This window comes from Petaurus breviceps, unplaced genomic scaffold (genome assembly GCF_028583685.1).
Source record: "Petaurus breviceps papuanus isolate PSGF00001 unplaced genomic scaffold, PetGlider_PUasm1.0 98, whole genome shotgun sequence".
Lineage (NCBI taxonomy): Eukaryota > Metazoa > Chordata > Mammalia > Diprotodontia > Petauridae > Petaurus > Petaurus breviceps.
The window spans coordinates 6,079,953-6,097,018 of NW_027187460.1; the positions used below are offsets into that span (position 1 = coordinate 6,079,953).

Genomic DNA, 17,066 nt, shown 5'->3' on the forward strand with positions numbered 1-17,066 from the left:
TGAAAGTACTGTGTAGATGCTTTTCTCCAGAAGTTTGGCCAGGATGGTAGTTAGTGGGTATTAGTAAAGGTTTGGATTTGTTTTATTTTTTAAGAGAGACATTGGAGACATCCTTACCCTACGTGATCGTAGGCATCAGGGAAAGAGATAGATAAGAGAATGAAGAAAAGTGGGGATATTTGGGGCAATGTACTGAATTGGAGAAATACTTGAATTGGGTAAAGTGGGCAAGGTTTTATTTTCAGTTCCTTCTCAGTCCCATTAATACCTTAGTCTTCTCCTTTTCTTGTTTCCCTCCCTCCTCCATCCTCCCCCAAAGGCTTTTGACTCTTGCTGCTTCTTTTAGCTTGCATTTCCATAGATAAATCCCAGATGCTAGAGCTACTAGAAACTAGAATTCTTCTAGACCAATGCGCTCTTAAAAAAATAGATGAAGGAACTCAGATCCAGATAAAGGAAAGAAATAAAGTTGTGTGACCTTGGCAAAGTCATTTCTTTTACCTGGGTCTGAGTGCAGACAAGAGTGCCCACATTCAGTCAATAACCATTTATTTAGCATGTACAATGTGCCAGGCACTATGCTAAGCAGAGAAGATACAAATGTGAAAAAGATAGTTCCTGACCTCAAGGAGCTTATAATCTAATGGGGGAAAACAATACACAGAAAGAAGCTAAAGTGGGGGCAGGGGAAGAAGGTATCCAGGTTATGATGTAGACCAGAAGTACAAAGGAGTACAGAGCTAGTTGGGAAGTTATTATTAAGAAATGATGAGGGCAGTAGTTTCAGAGAAACCTAGTAAGGCTTGTATAAATTTCCGCAGAGTGAAGTTTACAGAACCAGGTGAACAATTTATATTGTAACACAATTATTGCAAAAAGAACAATTCTGAAAAACTTACCATCAGTGCAGATCAATCACTGATGATGAATGCTACTCATTTCATAACAGAGGTGAGGGTCTAAAATGCAGGATGAAATACATTCTTTGGACATTTGTGGGAATTTGTTTTGTTTGTCTTTACTCACTTTGTGGGACAGGGAAATGAGGATGATCAATAATAGTCTTTAATCAGTCACCAAACTTTTTCACAGAAATAATCTAATTCAATCATATCCAAGCAAGAACCCCTTCTTCGATATCTCCAACAGTTCCTTGTGCAGAGGAAATTCCTTATCCTATTGGAACCCACTGGGATGGGGCAGGTTATCCTACTTTTGGACATCAGCTTTTTAGGAAGTTTTTCTTGGAATCACATCTATTCCTGTCATTGCAACATCTGCCTGGTTCTTCCTTTTGTTTTCAAACAGAACCAGTCTAATCATTCTTCCACATGACAGCTCTTCAAATACTTGATGAGTTTTATGATGTTTTCTTTTTCTGCCTCCAGTTTTTCTCCAGGCAGGATAAGTTAAATCTGATCTCCGTAATATCTCTTGAATCTATCTTACCATTCCCACTGGCAGCACCCTAACTCAAGTGCTCATTATCTCTTATCTGGACAATAGAAGTGGCCTAATAATTAAGCTCCTTGCTTCCATCTGGTCTGCCTCCTTCAATCCATCCTTTACATCACAGTCTAGATCAAAACCTTGCAATCCAAATAAACAAGGATTTATTAAACACCAGCTATGTGTAAGGCATCAAGCTGGGTACTTAGGGATGCAAAGACAAAATACAAAAGCAGCCCTTCAGGAGCTTAGGTTCCTCCTGACCTTCTGTGTGTATATTTCGGTTGTGTCCAGCTCTTAATGATCTCTTTTGGCATTTCCTTGGCAAAGATACTGGAATGATTTTTCGTTTCCTTCTCCAGTTCATTTTACAGTTGAGGAACTGAGGAAACAAGGTTATGTGATTTGCCCAGGGTCACCCAGCTAGTAAGTGTCCGAGGTCAAATTTGAACTTGTGAAGATGAGTCTTTCTGACTCTAAGTCCAGTACTCTATCCACTGTGCCACCTAGCTGCCCCTGGCTTCCTATTACCTAAAGAAATAAAGAGTACAGATTCCTTAACCGAGCAATCAATGACTACAAATTTCATTTTTCCAGTCTTATCACATGGCCCCTTCATCTACTAAACACTTCTCACTTTCTCTTTGCTCACATTATTTCCTAAAGCTGTAATGACTATGTCAAGGCTCAGTTCAAATGGAACCTGCGTCCATGAAATACTTCCTGACCCTTCAGTCATCATTGATTTTCTCCTTACCTGTTCTTAGACAAATTTGTGTTCTTCTAAGGCCCATATCATGGTCTAATTATTATTTATTTATGAAAATAGATTATTTCCCTGTTGCCCAGCATAGTACATATAGTGTATACTAAGATGTTCAATACTGAAAATCAGGTGAAGGCTTTAATCTTATATTGGGAGTTTTTATTCAACTGTTGAATTTGTTTAAAATAATTCTGAGATTATTTTCAAATTTGAAATTTTATGATTCCCCAGGAAGTTGGCCACTAGGTGGTGAATTTTTTTCAATTGTAACAGCTCCTGAAGGCCATCTAATAAGACACAAAGGGATAGGAAGATAAAAATTACTTACTCATAGGTTCTTGGTGGTACAGATATGAATATAGTATAGCTCATGCCTTAGGGGAGTTCATCATGCCTTCTGTTTATTCTGCCACAGTAGTTTCCTAATATTAACAAGTCCTTTCTCACCTCCTCCCTGTAGAACCCTCCCTTTGGATTTGCTTTTCAGTCTACACACACTTTGCATCATTCCCCACCTTTAAACTGTTGGGGGGAAAAATAAAGGGGGAAAAAAAGAGTAAATCTGTAACTCATAGGAGGGAAATATGTTTCATCATCTGTCCTTGGGGCTTAAGATTGTTTATTGTGTCCAGTTTCTCTTTTTTTCCACTCCTCTACTCTTACTCAACTAGAGAATAAGTGCTAAAAGTAATTTTTTTAGGAATTATTAATGTATTAATCTATAATGAAAGATGGACTACTACCACATGTTTTTTAAAATTTATTTTTAGTTTTCAACCACACCATTGTATTTTTGGCTAGAATATGTTTTTTTATTTCCTGGACCTTGGGAAGTATAAGTCTGTTCACAGATTGCCTGTATTGCTTTCCCCCCTTATCATACATGTTTCTCTGAATTACTTTATTTCTTTTTCATTCCATTAGTCAAATCAATGCAAGCATTTATCAAATATTTATCAGGCATTGCAAAGCATTGGAAATGTAAATGCAAGCAGTAAGACAGTCCTTGCCTTCTAGGAGCTTAGATTCTAATGGTGGAAGACAACCCATAAAGAGAATTATTTCCGGGCTTTTTTCTTGCTTTATTTGTTTTGTTTATTTTGCCACTGCAAAAAGTGAGCTACTATGAATATTTCAGAATTTGAAGGACATTACAGTGAACTGAGGTTTTCTGGACTATCTTCCTTGGGATTGCCAGATCAAAGGGTGCAGACAGTTTATGTTTTAACCATGTGTTGATTTTTACATTAGTAATTTTACACATATCTCCTATGACTCCACTCATTTGACAAAAGTGAAACTATAATATTGTATTTGATGTTGTTCAGTAATTTCGGTTGTGTCTGATTCTTCATGACCACATATTGGATTTTCATAGCAAAGATAGTAGAATGGTTTGCCATTTCCTTCTCCAGCTTATTTTTTTTTTAAGCAATCGGGGTTAAGTAACTTGCTCAAGGTTACGTGGCCAGTTATTTCTGGGTGTGGTGCTGAGTATCTGAGCCCAGATTTGATCCAGGTCATCCCGACACTGGAGCTCGTACTCGCTGAGCCACCTGGCCGCTCCTAAGCAATTGGGATTAAGTAACTTGCTCAAGGTTACACGGCCAGGTGTTTCTGGGTGGGTGCTAAGTGTCTGAGCCCAGGATTCGATCTCCAGGTCATTCCAGCACTGAAGCCAGTGCTCTTACTCGCTGTGCTACCTGGCCGCCCCACTCTCCAGCTTATTTTACAGATGAGGAAACTGAAACAAATAAGGTTAAATGACTTGCCTAGGGTCACACAGCTAATGTAATGAGGTTAGATTTGAACTTGGGAAGATCAGTCTCTCCCTGACTACAGGCCTGGTGCTCTATCCATTGTGCCACCTAGCTGCCCTTATCTAATCCTGTAAGCAATTTGCTTTTCTAGTATCCCAACTCTGCTGTGAGGGAGCATAGTGTTCCATTACTTCTTCTCCAGGACCTGGCTTCATTGGTTTTTCATTTGCTCAGATTAAAAAAATAATTCATGTTGTGCATGTTTTCTTAATTTTATAGATTTCACTTTGCATCCATTTATACAAATCACCTATACTTTTCTGAATTCCTCATTTCTTGCTGCATAATAATATGACATTTTGTTTGCCCACCAAGACTTTTCCAACCATTCCTCAACTGATAGGCAATTCCTTGGTTTCCATTGCTTAGCTGCCACAAAAAGTGCTGCTGTGAATATTGTTTTTATGAATTTTTTTTTATGGAGTATGAAGGGGCTTTTTTTTTTTTTCTTTTTGGAGGGGGGAAGACAGGGCAATTGGGGAAGAAGTGGCTTTTCTTGAATAAATTCAAATTACTAGCTTATTTAGACCCTGTTTGCAAAGACTCAGGCTCTTAGTGTTATTTCAGATATATAGGGAAAATATTTTGGAGCAAGGGTGGTAGTTCAAAACCCCATTGATTTGCAGACCCATATTGTAGGGTATGAAAAAACTTTGAGTACTGTTTGTTCTGTTTCCCATTACTTTGTCTCCTGTTCTTAGTAAGATTCTCTCCCTTTGTTTCCTACTGTCTCCTCTTATCTGGATGGAGGAGCTAGTAAATAGCTTCTAGCTCTACTAATTTAGTTATTTTTATTGGACCGAATGCTGAAAACTAATGAGTTATGAGAGCATGGCCAGGGAAGACATGCAAGCCTTCTTTTTCCTTTTCTTAAGAAATGTTGGTAACTTCAACCTTTATCAAATGGGTTTGATGAGTTTATCAACTACTGGTCATTTTTCAGAAGAATAATAATTGTAACGAAAAATCTCTCCTTTTCATATGTCAAAAGTTCTGTATTATATAGCCTTTCTTGAAATGGAAATTTATTGCTATGTATTTTGAATCCTTTCTTACTTTCTGCTATTCACATACTAATACTTTTTTTTCTCATTTTGTATTCAAGTTTTAGCATTTAAGTTTATGATGTTTCTTTTTCTTTACTTATTGTATACTTAAGTTTTAGTATTTAAATTTAAAATAAATGAATTTTTTTTAAAGCAATAGGCATTAAGTAACTTGCTCAAGGTTACATGGCCAGTTCTTTCTGGGTGTGGTGCTGAGTATCTGAACCCGGATTTGATCCCCAGGTCATCCCAACACTGGAGCTGGTGCTCTTTACTTGCTGAGCCACCTGGCCGCCCCTAAGAAATTGGGGTTAAGTAACTTGCTCAAGGTTACACGGCCAGGTGTTTCTGGGTAGGTGCTAAGTGTCTGAGCCCGGATTCGATCCCCAGGTCATCCCGACACTGGAGCTGGTGCTCTTACTCGCTGTGCTACCTGGCTGCCCCAATAAATGAATTTTTAAAAAAGAAAAAAATCCTGAAAAGCCTCGTAAGTTGTATGAGAAATATACTTTGTCTAAGAATAAACAATACTTGTTCAAAAGTCTGTAAAGTTTTCATTACCTTTATTTTACATTTATTTTTTCTGAATAAATGGGTAGTCTCTTCAAAAGAGTACAGAGTTTTAGACAAATGTGGGTCTTTTTATGCTGTTAGACCTGCCTGGTCCCTTCCTTCAAAACTGGGATTGGTTCTAGCTCTTCTGGGTTACAATCTTTCTGACTTGTCACTACACATTATTCCTTCATGTGTTCCCTCCTCCCAAACATGGGCTAACATGGGTTGCATGTTCTGATAATGAGGCTCTAATTCTATTCAGGGTGTGTCAGTCAATATGCATGAGGCTAGTTAAGCATGGGTGTCAATATAAAGTCAGTGACCATCCCTTGACTCTGGCCAGTTTGAGCCAGGTTAGCCTCCTTCAAGAGGAAATTACAGGTTTCTTTCAGCTATATGATTGGATAGGGTCTCTCTGCCCTTCCTTCCCTCATCCTGATTCACATCTTCCTGCATGTCCTGTGTAACATCTGTGTTTGCAACATCCATTGTTCCCATAAAATTTGTGGAAACCAAACTGTTAGCATTTCTCACAATTGACTGACTTGTAAATATCTTAGGCTTTGCCTGTCCCTCTTTTACTCAACTATTTATGAACATAAAGTAATAAGTACTTTTTCCCCTGCATCAAATATACAAGTATTCACATATTCAAATAGAAATATTGGAAATAGTCTTCTTTTTGAGTTGTCGGGTTGCTTTTCAGATACATATTGTATTTCATGTTGCTGTTCAGGCATTTCAGTTGTGCCCGATTCTTCATGACCCCATTTAGGATTTTCTTGGTAGACACTGGAGTGATTTGCCATTTCCTTCTCCAGCTCATTTGACAGATGAGGAAACTGAGGCAAATAGGGTTAAGTGACTTACCCAGGGTCACCCAACTAGTAAGTAAGTGTCTTAGGCTAGATTTGAATTCAGGAAGTCTTTCTGACTTCAGGCCTGCCACTCTATCCATGGAGTCACCTACCTGTCCTTAACAATTAACAAAGTATGAACTTGTTCTAGTTGTCCTGCCATTGTTTAAAAACATTTTTGCAAATCCTCTAAAAAATAATTGCCTTCAGAGTCAATTTGAACCACACCTGAAAATCAGGCTCATTACTTTACAGTCATATCTCCATTTTAAAAAATCTAGAATCCTTTTATGTATATTATTTATCACATTTTGCTTTGAGTGATGGTCAGGCTTAAAGAGTCATGCTTAACGTCAAGAGATGAAGATTTGTCCCTAAGGGAGAGAGATGTTATGAGATCTGACTGCAAACTCCCTTCTTTCCATTAGGATTGTTCCATCCTGGCTCAAGTCCTCTGTAATTTTCATTAACTGACTCCCTGGGGCTATTGTTGCCCACATGATTCTCTCCCTCTCCATATGGGAGGGAAGAATCTCTATACCCCTGCTTTCCTAATACAAATAAATCTATGATCATGTCAAGTGCTAAAGCACTCTGTGCAGTTCTTACAATTCTTGTTGAATCAGTTTTATTTATTTTAATATTTTCCCTATTATTCTTGTTTTCTCCCCCACAGTGCATCAATATGGAACATACATACATACTCTATGTGTTTTTGAGTATTCAATTTATTTTTCAATTAAACAGACATTTATTGAGATTCTGAAGTCAGGGATGAGGATTGGACAGAAAGGAGAGTAATCTACAGTGACACTTGAGTTTTCAAGCATGGATAATTGGGGGAAGTACCACCATTAATAGAAAAGGAAAGCTAGAAGGAGAAATAACTTAGTGCTAGACATGTTGAATTTGAGATGCCAGTGGGACCACCTAGGTATAGGTGAAAATGAGACTCAGGAATCAGCCCCTGGCTTCAGATCCTGCCTCTGATGCTTATTACCTGGATGACTTTAAGTCACTTAAATTGCCCAAGCCCTCAGTTTACTCATGTATAAAACAAAAGGGTTGGGCTAGATGACACCTGAGGTCTCCTCCAGCTCTTGTTCTATGATACTTTGATCTGATTAATCCCCAGCTCAAAAACTTTTAGTGGCTACTTCTTTCTACTGAGTAAAGTCCCAGTTACTTAGGCTGACATAACTTTAATCTAGAGTCACTGCCCCCTTTGTATCATATCAGTCAGATTGGAATGCCATGTTTCCCAAAATCATTCTATGTTTTTATTCCTTTTTATTCCAACCCTTTATCCTCTTCCTTCTTCCCAACTCCATTCACCTCTCCATCTCTATCTGCAGTAAATCTTAAAAGTGAAATTGACCTTTCTCTCAAGTTCTCATAAAAACTTTGTCCCTTTTATGTACTTTGTCCTGTTGCAATTTATCTTTTAGCTATTTGAGCATGTCTTATCACCCCTTTTCTAAGTTATCTTTTGTGGTAAGGAAAAGTACGTGCGTGTGCGTGTGTGTGTGTGTGTGTGTGAGTGAGAGAGAGAGAGAGAGAGAGAGAGAAGAATGTAGCAGGCAGTGTTTGAGATAGCATATATGGTATGAAGCACATATTCTTAGAACCTGTATGGATGTAAGTGCTAACTTTCATGCATTTTAAGCTGTGTAATTTTAACTACTTGATTTATAAAATATAATGACTTAATTTTTCTTGTGATTACTACCTGATTTTAAGTCTGTTTCATTATCTGTAATATGGGGGTGTAGAATATCTGTGGTTGGGTAACTACTGGTCCAATATGTTGTATAGACAGATTTTTGTTCAGGTAGAACTAGAAAGTTTCTGAGATTTCTTCCAACTCAGAGTTGATCCTGTGAAAACTGTCAGGTGTTACTAACTGTGAATTATCTCACATAACAATGTGAATTAAATTTGGTTATGAAGTGTGGCTAGAATTTGTTTAGGTGGAGAAGAGGTAGGAAGGTATCTCTGATAGGCAGAGAGCAGCCTGTACAAAGACAAAGAAATTAGGGATTAGGAGACTGACCTGTCTAAAATGGAGGTAGTCTCTGGGGAGTAATGGAACATGAGATCAGAGAGGCAAAGGAAAGTCACATTAATAGACAATAGGCTAAGACATGTGTACTTGTTTCTGTAGTCTGTCTGTTGAATGGGCATGACATGTTGTGAATGGTTTCCCTTAATGGCTCTTGTGATTACCTTCTTACATCCATTTCTCTCATTATGTATGCCTATTTTTTCCTCTTGTCCTGTTTAGAAATTTAATTTTTTTTTATCTTTGAAACATTTCATGTTGACTTTTATCTAATATTCTTGTATGTTTATAGATTTGTAGCTGGGAAATCATCCATGTCAGTAGTTCTTGTTCTTTTTTGTGTCATGGACCATGTTGGGAATCTAAAACCTCAAGACTTTTATAAGAATATTGCATAAAGTAAAATACATAGGATTACCAAGGAAATCAATAATTTTGAAATGAAGATGTAATTTTTTTTTCTCATCTAAGTTCCCAGAACCCTTGAAATATCTCCACAGACCTTTGAACTCCAGGTTAAGAACTCTTGGTCCAGACCAGCTTTTACAGTTGAGGAAACTGTGGTCCAAAAACATTAAGTGATTTAGCTAAGGGTACAGCTTGTTGTTGCAGATCTGGGGATTTGAACCCATGAGTTGTTCACTCCCTGTTTAGTGTGTTGCTAGTCACACTATCCCAGACCTGCCTTCAATTTTGTGTACTAAGCCTTTCTGTTATCCTGCGAAATATCAGCTAGATCTTTTTACATCATGCTTCACTGCTATTTGCATCTTGAGTAAGTTCTATTCATCCCTATACTGTCATTCAGTCTAGTATTTTGTTTTTCAATCTTCCTGCTTGTTTTGAGTTTTACTCTGGGGACTTTCCCTGAGAGATATAAAAATAGTACTCTTCATTGGCTCCAAGGACCAATTTGAGTTTTAGTATTCCCACAGTAGCACATAGAAAGTTCCCATCCTCCAGGTTTGATATCTGTGGTGATTTCATGTCCCTAATGTCTTGTAATGATATGTATAGGTCCCATTTTTACAATAAACTGAAAAATTAAAAAAAATTAAAATACTGGGTGTAACCTAAATGTCTTAGAAATACAAAAGTGACTTCCCTTTGGGCTAGAGATTACTAACAGGTAAGTTTCCACCACCCCCACTTGGTGAATATTATAGAATATTAATTTTTTCTGCCACATTAAATGTGTGCCTTTCTGTAAAATATTCGCCATGTAGTTCCTTTTTGTTCAACTTAGGGATAAGCATAAGATCCTTAGAAAATAAAGCATCATTCTAAAGCAGAAATTCTTAAACTTTTTGTGTGTTTTGTAGCCCTTTGACATTCTGGTGAAACTATAGATCCCTTCTCTGAATGTTGGCAAATGCATAAATTAAAATACATAGAATTATGTGGGAAGCCAATCATACTGAAATAGTTATCAAAATATCTTTTTAAAAAATGTTCACATACCCCAGGTTGAGACCTTCTTTCTGAAGGCAGGTTTATAAGTCTCCACAGGCTCCTGAAAAACAATAGGAAAGCCTGTTCAGATGGTTCTTTTTGCTTTTACCATTTTGAGAGGGCGTTATTTAACTTTTAATTTTTTTTCCTTGTCTCTAATAAATAAGTACTAGAGAAGAACTTTAGAGTCAGAGGAGTTTTAGAACTGGAAGAAATGTTAGAGATATCAATGTCCTTCTTCTACAGATGTGGAAACTGAGTCCCAGAAAACTTAAGTGACATTACTAACATATTTTTAATGTATAAATTTTTAGAACATGTATGTTTTCAGATGTTCCAGGACCAGTGTAGCTACTATGTATGTCACCATTGTCACATAACTAGTCACTGGCAGAAACAGGGGCTAAGAACCTTACTCTTTTTGTTACATTTTCAGATGGAATTGTCTGACAACAATATCTACATAGGCCCATGTAAGGTACTAAAAGGCATGAATGAATGAATGAATGAATGAATGAATCTGTTGGTGTAGGTATCATCATTCTAAGTATTTAAGCAACCTGTTGCAGTGTTCTAGATTGACCCTTGCTAAGACTGAATAATTTTTCCATGCTAAGGTTCTAAAAGGAGAGGGGCAGTTTTTACCTACTTTTGCATCTTTCTTTTGGAAACATCATTTTGAGGTGAAATTTTATTTTTCATCATTCTAACGGGTGACTGTTGAAGGGACAGGAGCGTCATTGAGACATTTACAGATTCTGTACAGTCAGTGATTTTTTTTACAGCAAGTTTGTTCACGAATTGTAGTTTCCAGATGTCCTGCATTTGGCTGGGTCAGAAATACCGTGAGAACCGCATGCATTATTTTTAGTACATAACTTTTGTTTCCTGTGAATAAGATTAAAGATGCAAATATATAAAATTGGCCTTTTAAAAAAATGTCTTTTTCATTTTGAAACAGATATATTTAGATAGGTTTTACTTGGTAACTTTAGTTATTTCATTTACTTTCTTGTTCTTTGTTCTTTAGAATACAGTGAAATACAATCCATTTGAGATTCACCAATTTATATTTCTTAAAAATTGACCTGGGCCTTGGTTTACATGTATACTTTCTATATAGATTATGGGACACATATTGAACTTACATGATACAATAAAGAGTTTTTTAAAAGTGTACTTTTTTAGTATATACTATAAATGTGTTCTGGTATTTTCAACTATATCCTGACTGATGCAAAGTTAACAGGCTTTTCCACTTGACAACACTTATGTTACCTTTTGTTTTAATTACTATATGTATGTGAAACTAATAATTTGATTCTTTAAAAATCTTTCCAAGCACCACTTTTCCATCAATTCTGACTGATTCTTTCCATGTTTTTGCCTGAATTAAATGAAATTCAGTGAAAACTGTCTTGCTCTAGTGTTGATCCTTTCATAAAAAAATTAAAATGAACAGTGAAAAAAATTAAAACATGAAACCCTATTATATTGGGAAATTATAGGAACTGTGATATATTAGGAAGTTTTAGATATTTATCCTGGAGAAGAGAATAATTAGGGGGAGAACTTAATAATTTTCTTCAAATATTTAAAGTATTGTCATATGAAAGATTGTGTTTGGATAAGCTTTGTAGCAGTAATCTCTAAACTTTTTTGATTGTGTATCCTGGTAAGTAAAAAAATAATGATTGAGCACTCATCCTGGATATTCAGATATCAATATAAATATTTTCAGATATTTAATCGTAAATTGTGTGAATATATTACTAATAATTAAATTGTAAAACTTATACAAAATAGACATTTAAACAGGATGAGAGTAATGTGAAATAATCCTAACTTCATTTCAAAAGAATTCCTTTGCTTTCCTATGTATTTGATTTTGTGCATTTAACATTATTTCACTGAGAAGTGGTCCCTAGACATCACCAAAGAGGTCTAATACCCACACACAAAATCATTAAACATCCTTGTTTTAAAATGAGTAGAGACCCCTGAAGTTTATTGAGTAAGAGAGTGATATGGTCATACCTACCCTTTAAGAAAATTATTTTGGCAATTGTGTGGAGGGTGGCTTTCGGTGGGAAAAGGAAGGAGACCAGTTAAGATTCTATTTTAATAGCCTAGGAGAAAGGTAATAGGGACTGGTAACTGTGTTAATGGCAAGAAGGAAAGGGGAAGGATGGAAACAATGTTATGTCTTTGGCAACTAATTCTATGAGGTTAGGGAAAGCAAAGACTTGTGAATAACACCAGGATTGCAAAACCTGTATGAGTGGAAGGATTTCTTAATGGAAATAATATTTGGGAGAGGGGGCTTAGGGCTTACAATAACCTGTCCATGTCTGTTAATTTTGTGCTATTTAAGATAAACCAGAAAGAAAAAAAAATACGGGGAACAGGGAGGGGTTTATTCCATGCCATTGAAAGGTGCTTGCTGTAACAGCCATGAGATGATGGAAAATAGTGTAGAGACGCTGGAGGAAGGTGGTATGAGGAATTTTGTATGTAGCAGCTTCTGTGGGTTGAAGAACATTCTAACTGCTTTGAGGCGTCAGATCCTCAATAGCCCTTAGGTCAATCATGTGAGAGGTTAGAGTTGGAGAATGTTTAAAGAAATAGTATAGTCTTGTTGAAGACAGTCCTTGACCATAGTTTATCTTCTTACCCTCTCATTGATTGATCACTCAAACCTTAGGGGGTCAAGCCTCAGCCCCTATATGGAAGATTACTACTGTAGTGGACTGAATGAGGTATAAGTTACAGGAAGGCAATCTTTAGCTTAGTAAAAAGAAACATTAGCTTCCTACTAATCTGAGCATTATTAATGGTGTAATGTGCTGCTTTGTGTACTGATGAGTTCAATGTCACCAATGTTGTTTGCACAGAGGCTAGATAATGTATGACTTGTCAAAAATGACATAGGGAGACAGGTAACCACATCTGGAATCAAAGGGCCTGAGGTTGAATCCCAACTCTGAAACTTCATTTTTTTGTTTTCTTAGACAAATAATTTCCCCTTTCCATTGCCCTTAGTTTACATATATGTACAGTGAGGGAAAAGGGATGGCCCTAGATGATCTTGATCATCATGAAAATAACTGACATTTGGGCAATACTTGAACACTTTTCAAAGTGTCTTATGTACGTTATATTTTTCAATTTATACACTAGCCTGTGAATTCTGCAGCAGCTATTATAATTTTCTATGAAGAAACTCAGGCTAAAAGAGGTTAAATAACCTGCCCTAGTTCACATAGCTTAGTAAATGTCTAGGATGGTTTTTGTGCTTTCAGGTCTAAATCCTGTGACTCCGTGATTTCTCCTTAAGGTAGTCCTAAATCTCAAAGGAGAAAGATTGTTCCTAAATCTGAAAAGATATTTAGGACTGATATAGCTATTGGATGTCACCTTATCCAACCCTCTCATTTTTATAGATGAGGAAATAGAGTCTGAGAGATATGAAATGACTTCACATAGGGCACAGGGAGTAAATGTCAGAGCCAGAGTTGGATTAGATAATATTCCTTTCAACTCTTGAGAAAATGGAATTCTATGAAAGCATATCAATTGAGTATTCACAAATGGAAAAGGATTTACCAAGCTGTCATCTTTTTTTTTTTTTAAGCAATTGGGTTAAGTAACTTGCTCAAGGTTACACGGCCAGTTATTTTGTGTGGGTGCTAAGTATCTGAGGCCAGAACTGATGCTGGGTCTCCCTACTCCGGAGCTGGTGCTCTTACTCACTGCACCACCTGGCCGCCCCACTCTCATCTATTTCTATAAAGGTAATATAAGGGTGTAAAAGAAAAGAACTTAACTAGGTAATCAAAAGCTACTTAGAAGGCGTATCTTTTATGAACCATTGATACATTAAGATTGATGTTTATAGGGCCACCCACATTAATCTGTAGGTAATGTAACAAGTCTGGTGTCTGTACCTGCCAGATAGCCATGGGGTGCTTTGGGTGTTCTAAGAGGGACCAGTAGAGTGGAGGCATACCCAAAGGGTAAAAATATAATTGATAAGAAAGCCAGATTTTTTTACATTTTACACTTCTAATATGTTTACCTCCCTGCACTAAATGATCTTATGAAAAAGGCTACATTCTCTCCCTGTCTCCTCTTTCTCTCAAATATGAAATTGCAATAAAATTAATAGAAAATAATAGAGACATGTTGTATTTATGGTAATCAGTAAATTGGAACTGGCCAAGCTTCTTCCCTTTTCTTAAGACATCTTTAAACCTCAAACTTGAGGATTCCTTGATCAGATAAGAATTGGACTAGATAATAAATGACCCTTCCAACACTTGAGAAGGTTAAGATTCTGTGAAATCAAGGAAGCTGTTTTCCTTCCTCCATAAAATTGAGCAGTTGATCTAGATGAATTCTATATTACTAATTTAATTATGTTTTTTTTTTAAATAATAATCTGTGTTAAACTTTTCCCTAGGTAATTGTTTTTCTTTTTCTGTTTTTCAGCACTTACGGCTCCTCCAACACCACCCTCACCAATGCAGGCAACGTATACCTTTAAGCCTCCACCTAGACCAGACTTTGGGACTTCTGGGAGAACAATTAAGCTACAGGCAAATTTCTTTGAAATGGACATTCCAAAAATTGACATCTATCATTATGAATTAGATATCAAGCCGGAGAAATGCCCGAGAAGAGTTAACAGGTATTATTACCATTATTAGTTTTAAGCAAGTATTCTAGAAATGGAGTGTACTTTTTAACCAAAGCATTTCATGTAATGGCAGCAATTTCTCAGAAGACCCTTCTGCTCCTTTACAGGAAAGTTTAAGAGTCATTCTGATAACTCAAAAATGGTTCCTCACTTATGGAAGTCTTTTTTTAAATTGAATGTCTTCAGTTCTGATGATTTTTTTTCCAGTGGTAAAGTACTTTATGAAACCCATCATTTGTTTTAGAGAGTTCATCCTGATGTGATGAACAAGACCTACCCAGCCGAATTATTTTCATGTAATGACACCTGAAATTGGGGGTTAAACAGTCAATCAATAGGTATTTACCATACCAAGAAAGGGAGAAAAGAGTCCCTGCTCTCATTCAAATGGGGAGACAAAAATAAAATTAACTGGGTACGTATAAGATATATACATTGTAAGTAGAAGGTAATTTCAGAAAAAGGCATTAGTTTTGGGGGGAACTAGGAGGTCACCTGAGGAAAGTGGAATTTGAGCTGGATATTGAAGAAAACCAAAGAAAATAAGAGGTGAAAGTGAGTGGATTAAGCAGATAATCCAAAATCACAGACAAAACATGGGGTATTCTGTTTGAAGAGCTACAAGTAAACCAGTCTAGCTGAATTGTAGAGTTTGTAGAGGAGAGTAAAGTATAAAAAAGATTTGAAAAATAGGAGGGAGCCAAATTATGAAGGGCTCTATAAACCAAACTGACGATTTTGTATTTGATCCTAGAGATAATAGCAAACCACTGGAGCTTATTGATTAGGAGGGTAGTATGCTTTAGGAAAATCACCTTGGCAGCCAAGAGTAGGATGGATTGGATTTGGGAAAAGACTTGAGTATGTCATTGCAATAGTCTAGGTGAGAGATAATGAGACACCTGTACTATGCTGATGTCTGTGTGACTGGAAAGAAGGGGACAAGGGATATTAGACACAAGCTTGGGCAATAAATTCAATATGTAAGATGAATCAGTCAAAGATGACATTAAGAATATAAGCCCAGATGACTGGGAGAATGGCAATCCCCTTGACAATAATAGAGAAGTTGGAAGAGGTCAATGTTTGGTGAGGAAAGATGATGAGTTCTGTTTTGGACGTGTTGAGTTTGATATGATTACAAGATATCCAATTTGAGATGACCAAAAAGCAGTTGTAGATGCAGGACTATAGTTCAGATGAAGAAGCTGGGGATGAATATATAGATCTGGGAATCGTGTGCATTTTATTGATTGTTGAACCTATGGAAGCTAAGGAAATCACCAATATAAAAGGAGAAGAGAAAGGGACATAGGACAGAACTTTGAGGGACATCAAGATTAGTGGGCATAACATGCAGATGTTAGGTGTGATCCAGCAAAGGGGATGAAGGACAAGTGGTCAGAATGTTAGGGGGAAATCCAGGAAACAATAGTGTCATAAAAATTGGAAGAGAGAGTATCCAAGAAGAAATTGTGATCAACAGTTGCAAATGCTACAAGAGGTTAAGAAAAATGATGATTGAGAACAGGCATTAAGGATTGATCATTGGTAACTTCAGAGAGGGTAGTCTGTTGAATGATAGAGTTGGAAGCCAAATTGCAGGGAGTTTAGATGACACTGAGAAATAGAAGTATCTAATATAGTGAGTGAGGGGAGAGAATGTGGAGACATCTAGTGTGAGGGCATACAAAAGACAGTGGTTGTGCACAAAGAGGGAACCTGGGGTACTGGAAAGAACAATTGACTTTGAATTAGAAAGATGACTTTGGAATCAGAAAGACCTAAGTTCAACTGCCTCAGACACCTGCTAGCTGTGTGACACACAAAGTTACCTGCCCTCTCTTAGTCTCAGTTTCTTCATCTTCAGAATGAAGATGATAGTAGCATCTATCTTGCAGTATTTTTGTGAAGACCAAATGAAGTAACATGTAAAGCATTTTGCAAAACTTAAAGTGCTAAATGAATGCTAGCTGCTATCATCATCCCCATCAGTGCAAACCGAAATCCTTCCATACCTTCTCAAACTCTGTGATTCTATTATCTGTTACTCTCCATGGCTGCCTTTCTGTTGTGACCCTGACATTTTGTGTACATTATTAGATTTGGCTGTCACTTATCTGGATGGGTGGTCAGCCTACCTCCTTTCTCTTGTCATATATGTCCTTGATGATAAAATTTTTCATGCCATGTCTAACCTACAAGTCATTATTGCTAGCATGCTTCAGACTACAAACACCCACCATCTGTCTGCAATAAGGAAAAGACTTTACAAACCATAAAATGCTCTATATAAATGTGAGTTATTCTTAACGTTTTAAAAGATCTCTAATCTTTAGAGGTTCTTGTGCTGTAACATT

The 17,066-nt window shown here is 36.8% G+C and overlaps 1 protein-coding gene across 3 annotated transcripts in view; it reads left to right on the top strand.

Annotated features, from left to right (window-relative positions):
• The window catches only part of AGO2 (argonaute RISC catalytic component 2), a 174,736-nt gene that overhangs the window by 60,173 nt on the left and 97,497 nt on the right, over nt 1–17,066 (top strand). For all 3 annotated transcript variants that reach the window (XM_069081216.1, XM_069081217.1, XM_069081218.1), the window contains exon 2: nt 14,499–14,697. In XM_069081216.1, coding sequence (XP_068937317.1) covers nt 14,499–14,697 — 199 coding nt within the window. The remainder of the gene's footprint in view (nt 1–14,498; nt 14,698–17,066) is intronic.